Source organism: Pollicipes pollicipes, unplaced genomic scaffold (genome assembly GCF_011947565.3).
Source record: "Pollicipes pollicipes isolate AB1234 unplaced genomic scaffold, Ppol_2.1 Scaffold_4881;HRSCAF=5763_pilon_pilon_pilon, whole genome shotgun sequence".
In the NCBI taxonomy this organism is placed as follows: domain Eukaryota; kingdom Metazoa; phylum Arthropoda; class Thecostraca; order Pollicipedomorpha; family Pollicipedidae; genus Pollicipes; species Pollicipes pollicipes.
The window spans coordinates 11,969,987-11,976,296 of record NW_023596576.1 but is presented as its reverse complement, the minus strand read 5'-3'; the positions used below and the strand labels follow the sequence as shown (position 1 = coordinate 11,976,296).

Here is a 6,310-nt window from a genome sequence, read left to right as displayed (position 1 = left end):
TTGCCGCGGTGAAGTGATAACGGATGCCTGGCACAGCTGAGCGCTGCTCATCATAGTTCGGTAAGCGGCATTATGGGAATCGTAACCGCAACCGCGCGGCGTGAAACGTGCTTGTTCCTTGGTTGGAAGCGCAATGCCATCGTCGCGCGTTGTTTTGTAGTTGGTGGAGGATGTCGTACGTGCAGTACAAGGTTGAAAGAGCTCTGCCTGGATCTGCTGTGGGTTAGTATGTTAGCGCGCTGGGGGGGAAAAGCGGGGTGACTTGGTCAGCTCTGCGTGTTTACTCAGGAGCGCTGATCCGAGGTTTCCATACTTGCCACAGCCGGCGCGTTGCGCACGCGGTGTGTATCACGCAGGGACAATTAATGCTGTATGCTAGCTGAAATGTAAATTTGTTACGTTTTATGTTTGGAGTCCATTGCAGTCGCGACCAGATGCTACCTGATGAAGTGTTGACGTGAGGTACACGTAAACGTGCAATGGTTCCGTAACGACCTGTAATACAGGGGTGGTTCAGACGATGTATTCGTGTATGTGTGGTTCTCGCTTTGGAAATGATAAAAGAGTTTCAGAAACTTAGTAGCTCGTGTTGCGTGTATGCAGATCATGAGCGGAAGAGGACAGCGGCCTGGTTGTGCATTGAATGCGCCGGCAACAGCAGCGTGGGTTAAGTAAGGGAAGACTGACTCGCACAGGGCCGTGATTTTGGTCGTCGCACGTGACCGTCGCCAGCCTTGGGTCGGGTGTCGGGCGGTGCGCACCGCTGCCGCTCTGGGGCATCCATCGACACGCCGGCGCGGCGCGCATGGGCGAACAGGCTGGAGCAGAGTCTTCCACAGTCTATACGGTGGTCTCGTGTGCGGGCGAACCGGCCTTTAGGGACACGTCCTTATATGAGTTGGTCTTGTCAGATATGTGCTTGGATGAGCTAGGCTTTCCAGAAACGTTGTTCGACGAACTAGCTTTTTCAGTCACATTTTTGGATGAGCTCGCTTTTTCAGCCACATTTTTGGATGAGCTAGCTTTTTCAGTCACATTTTTGGATGAGCTCGCTTTTTCAGTCACATTTTTGGATGAGCTAGCTTTTTCCGTCACATTTTTGGATGAGCTAGCTTTTCCAGTCAAGTTTTTGGACGACCTGACGTCAACATTGACATTTTTGGACGAGCTAGCCTTTGCAGTGCCATTCTTTAACGAACTGACTTTTGCGATCACTTTTTTGGAAGACGCTGGCTTTTCAGCCACACTTTTCGACGAGGTGGCGTTTGCAGTAACGCTTCTGGACGAGCCACCGCTCGTGGCGGCGCTGCCGGACGAGCTGACTGTGGCCGCGCTGTCCGAGGCGACCTCGACCAGCGCGGCGTCGCTGTCCGGTCGCGAGCCGACTGCCTCGGCCGAGTCGACGGGCGTGACGGTGAGCGCCGAGCGCCGGCGCAGGTGGTCCAGCCAGTCGGCCTTCGAAAGCTCCCACTCGTCCGAGATATGCGCCGACGAGACAGACGGACTCTCGTTGATCACTTTGGGCCCGGCCAGGTCGAAGACGGGCGGCCGGTCGGCGTACAGCGTCAGCTGCGGCGTGCTGACGGGCCACGTGCGCGGCTTCGGCTCCGGCTGGTGCACGCGCCACCAGTGGCGGCGCGCTGCGAACCGCTCGAACGGCCGCAGCGTCTGGCGGGCTCGGTCGGCCGTCGCCGCCTGCCGAGGACGCCGACGTCACGAACGGTGGCGGGCGGACCTGGGCTCCCCCGCCGCGGGGTGGGATGTCACGACATGAGTGCTCCGGGGAAAACCACCGACAGGAGTATCACGGCATTAGTTATACGCGACATTTCTTCTGCTGCTAAAGCGTATGCAGACTACTCAGATGCAGCATTACTTCTACTGCGAAGAATTATACACGTGAGTGCTGCACGACAGAATTTACCCCATCAAAAAACGTAACCGTCATTGCATCTACTGCGAAAACTTATACAGCACTTCCGTATACGCGTTATTGCTTCTGCAAAACGCATGCACCACACGAATGCTACGCAATAAAAACATAGATCAGTCATTACTTCCACAGTAAGGACTTGACCACAAGTATTTAGTGTCGCACTTTTGTCGCGCACAAGTTTTTGCGATAGAAGTACTGACTGTAGAAGTGTTTGCAGTAAGAGCAATGACGAGTATACGTTTCTACAGCATGAGTTTTGTCGCGTAGCACTAACGTCGTGCCAAAGTATTGGAAGTAGAGGTAACATCGCAGCACTCCTATCGGTAGAAATACTTGCTGTAGCACTAATGTGGAACCGCGGGCTGGTGGCAAAGACGGACGGTGCGAGCAGTGTCGGTGGTCTTGCAGCGCCGGACAGTCCGGCACTTGCCACGGGAATAAACCCCGACCAGGTCTCAGCCGGCCAGCCTCCGTCTCAGTCTCCTCCACCCACCTGCAGCGGCGTCTCAAACGGCAGCAGCTCGTCTCGGCTGAGTCTAGAGTCCTCGGAGCCGGAGTCGGACTCGGCCGTGCCGCCGTCGCTGGCGGCCGGCTCGCGGCCGGGCCTGCCGGCGCGCTCCGCCAGCGCGCGCGCCCGCTCTTCGTCCTCGTCGGGCCATAGCTGTGCCAGCGTCTCGTCGCGCAGCTGATCGAGGAGCGCGCGCTGCCCGTCGCTCGGCCGTGACGTCGCCAGCAGGTCGATGATGCTCTCCAAGTGGAGACGGAGCGGCAGGCAGCTGCCGTCGCTGGCGTCAGAGGCGGTCGCGCTGATCGCAGGCTCTGGCTCCGGCTCCGACCCCGGCTCCGGCTCCCGCTCCGGCTCCACCTCAGGCTCCGGCTCGGGCCGCCGCAGTGGCACCAGCTCTCTCTGTAGCACCGCGTTGTCCCCGTCTGCCGGCGGCGTGAGCACGCTGAGGCGGCGCCTGGAGTAGCGCAGCGCGGCCGTCGGCGGCGGTCCGCGTCACAGTGAAATTAACCACGCGTCGGAGCCGGCGCTCCTGCCGGTCCCCGCACACCGCTCCGCCGGGAGCGACACATCGAGCGGGGCCCCCGGGTGCCCTGGGCCGCCGCCGTCGGGGATGGATCGGACCGCAGCCGCCGACTCACCGATCCAGTCGAGCTGGTCGCGGAGCCCGTCTCCCTGCACGCTGGTCAGCACGCTCTCCAAGCAGAGCGTCTCCTGCGCCGACAGGTCGCTGTGGTCGCTCAGCGAGATGGTCTGCAGCGCCCAGTGAGCCGCCGACTGCTTGGCTTGCTCCAGGTGATGCGAGTGGTGACCGGTCAGGAAGCCTTGCATGTAGCGGAAGTTGCCGTCCAGCTGGGCTAGACCCACGGGCGGCGTGGGTTAATCATGTGCGAGGATAACGTGGGACGCGCGCGGGCGTGTGACGCAGCGGCTTGTGCCGCCGTCACATCCAGGTGGCGTATCCGCAACGTCAAGGGTGGTGGTATCCGTGAAAAAGTTGATAAGTGGAAAACCACCCGGTTTTTACAGCCCACTCAGGGAGCTTCATGTGCGGAATGGCAAAACATTTGTGTTTGTCATCAGCGGGACATTTGTCAGTCACCTTCGAATGCATCGTGGAGTTCATCCACATGGCGAATTTCGGATTTCAGAACTTTAATCTGCTCCCGTTTCTCAAGGTTTTGAACGACTGGATAATTCTTATAGAACTTGACTTGTTCTTCCGTGTCGGTCGCTTCAATCGCCACGCCTCGCAGCTCCTCCGATAGCTCTAGAGCAAGATGTTTGGTCACTGTTGGCGGCGCCAGTCATCATGCATGGAACTTTGAACGTACCCACCCGTAACATATAGTAAATGCGAAAGTTTAACGCCATGGGTAAGTTTCATGACAGACAGGACGACTGCAAGCTCTGCTGCGGACGTTTTGGTCCAATGCAGTGATTTGGTCGCGTTCGAGCATACACGTACGACTGTGTTTCATTGATTGCGCCTAGCTACAGTCGGCTCTCAGTTAGCCGGCACTTGCTGATTGGTGGCCGATGCCAACCGCTGTTGAGCACGTCGTCGCAGGCTCGGCATACCACATGACACGTTAGCACGGTCCCGAATGTTCATGACACGTGTGTAGTGACACTGGCTGCTCGTGATGTGCAGTAATCGGTGCTTATCAGCGCTGAAAACTGCTCAATACAAAGTGTTTACCACTCCATCCGGTCTCGAACTCCTGCAGCTGCGCATGTAAACCGCACACCACTAACAGTCCACCGTCAGGCAGTCTGTCAGTCGGACGCCGTGTGTGGCTCTACAGCCGCGCCCAGTCCGCCAGCCGCTCACCGGCCTCGTTACGGCCGTAGGTGCGCTGCTCGTCCTGCAGCAGCCGCTCGGTGTCGCTGAGCTCGCGGTCTCGCGCCGCCAGATCGTCCTCGCACGCCTTCTTCTCGATGCCCTCCTGACGGCGCAGGTAGCCGATGGTGGCGTCCAGCTCCACCCGGAGCGTGTCCACCTGCAGCCGTGCGGCCCAGGTCAAACACACAGCAGCGAGGTCACGTCAGGCTACGTCAGTGACATGGTCGGCCTGACCCCAGCGGCTGGCCTCGCCACGCTGGTGATACTTTTGTGTGTTGCGGTGAGGCGCGTTGTTGGGCAAAGCATGACAGTGCGACGAGATGTCGGGCAGGTGATCAGTAATTACCTAGGTACCTGGGTCTGTCGCTCTTGGTTGTCTGCCAGCCACTCGTCGCGGTTTTCGGTCAGGCGTCCCCTCTTGCGCAGGCCACAGTCCAGTCTGCGAATCAAGGCACTGGGCCGGTGCGTGGGCTGAGCACGCTGCTGCCCGCCGCCGCTCCGATGGCTGGCGAGGCCACTGCAGTGACAACTGCAGTGACACCGAGGAGTGACGTGGCAAAGACAAATGGCATGGTTTTTTTGGGCTGAAGAGTCTGCGCGCCTAGCGGGTTTAACACTTATTGGGTTTAAATATGTCAATCGGAAGTTTAGTGACGCTGTATGAGTGATAGGCATGTTCTTTTTTTTAAAAAAAAACGACTGACTTTAAGGAGAGCTTCGCACGCCGTGAAAGCCTTCTTGGAGTGACAGCGAAAATTTTAATACATTAACGTGTGATATAGGGGATATGCAGCAAACCGGGACTCGAATCAGGTCCTCAATATGATAGCCCAGTTGCATTACTCACAGGTACTCAAGAACAATGATCTTTGGATCTTTCTTGGGCTGTTTGTTTTTCTTTTTGCCTTTCTTCTTTCCTTTGCCCTTCTTCTTTAACATCGTGAACCGTTATAGGCCAAAAATCACGTTGGTTTAGAGCCAACTGTGAACGTAACGTCAGACGAGCGGCACTGTCACAAACGCGCATAAATCATGTTGAAGTGGCTACATTTATCTTTCTCCTGTGTACACGTCAGTCACGTAAGAATATGAGCATTGGGGCCGGTTATTATGGATCGCAATCTTCCCGTTCTCTTCATATTGATTTCGTTGTTAGCGTCATATTATTTTGCGCATTGTTTTGCATTTGCTTGAAGTCTTCAATTCGTTAAGTTTTTTATCAGGCCAATGGTATGAATCAGTTGACACGTGCCTTACGTATTCGAGGAGTCCGTAGCCTCCGAAATGACGTCGTTGGTGCTAACGAATAGCTGTTGCCTTGGACACTTCTTAGGTGTCGTTGATGACCGATCCAAAATTGATGAATGGCATCGCCGCCTGCCCAGCGAAGCTAAATACATTATAGCGCGCATTCACAGCGTCTGAGAGCTTGCTACCGCCATAATAGTACGATTTACTACAGGCAAGCGCACCACCGCCGACTGGATGGACGCAGCACTATCATATGGGATTCTACCGACGAACATTTTCGCCACCACTCAACGGGTCATTAGATTACTACATGCAGCGATCGCTGGGCGGCATTCCAAACAGCACGGAACTAATTCCACGAAGCTAAAGGGATCTGGACTTGCCCTCTATGCGTCGGTGGACCAAATGTGGCCTGTAACTATGGGCATCCGAGTAAATAACCGAAACGCATTTAGTGGTTTCTTTTTGCCGACCACATTTAGTCGATAGGTGTTCAGGTATACGTGTCTATTTCCCGCTATGTAAAAAAGGCGAAATGTAGAGTCAAACGGCCTTTTTTATCGACATGCCCTTGCCGACAGCACCCTTCCCCGCCGCCGTCACTGGAATGAAAAGGCAGCATCTCGTGCGCATCTTCTGGTAAACCACTCCATTACTGTTGTCCGCAGTAAATGATACACGTTAAAATCAGAGCATTTAAGTTTTTCAAGACACCGTGTATGCCCCAAGACAGGACAATTTTTCAGACTATCTTCTAAACCCCACCTCGTTC

The 6,310-nt window shown here is 55.7% G+C and overlaps 2 protein-coding genes across 2 annotated transcripts in view; one reads left to right on the top strand and one right to left on the bottom strand.

The window, feature by feature from the left end:
- The window catches only part of LOC119100907 (mitochondrial pyruvate carrier 1-like), a 6,031-nt gene extending 5,452 nt beyond the window's left edge, over window positions 1-579 (top strand). The window contains exon 5 of the mRNA XM_037224105.1: window positions 1-579. This exon is cut by the window's left edge and continues 180 nt beyond it. The gene's annotated coding sequence lies outside the window, so the exon portion shown is untranslated.
- A 261-nt stretch (window positions 580-840) lies between these two features.
- LOC119099987 (uncharacterized) lies at window positions 841-5,410 on the bottom strand. Its single transcript, XM_037223107.1, has 9 exons — window positions 5,135-5,410; window positions 4,642-4,726; window positions 4,276-4,444; window positions 3,544-3,711; window positions 3,083-3,298; window positions 2,571-2,866; window positions 1,596-1,695; window positions 1,324-1,517; window positions 841-852 (listed from the first exon to the last, which is right to left on the bottom strand). The coding sequence occupies exons 1-9, from the start codon at window positions 5,224-5,226 to the stop codon at window positions 841-843; spliced, it is 1,332 nt and encodes a 443-aa protein (XP_037079002.1). The 5' UTR covers window positions 5,227-5,410.
- Between the last annotated feature and the right edge of the window lie 900 nt (window positions 5,411-6,310).

What these genes read in the sequence shown, in the direction of transcription:
- LOC119099987 (XM_037223107.1), bottom strand. Translation starts at nt 5,226, where the DNA reads ATGTTAAAGAAGAAGGGCAAAGGAAAGAAGAAAGGCAAAAAGAAAAAC. An exon ending in ACCAAGAGCGACAGACCCAG is followed by an intron (nt 4,445 to 4,641) that starts GTACCTAGGTAA and finishes GCACGGCTGCAG; the next exon opens with GTGGACACGCTCCGGGTGGA. An exon ending in CCAGCCGGAGCCGAAGCCGC is followed by an intron (nt 1,518 to 1,595) that starts GCACGTGGCCCG and finishes CCGGGCCCAAAG; the next exon opens with TGATCAACGAGAGTCCGTCT.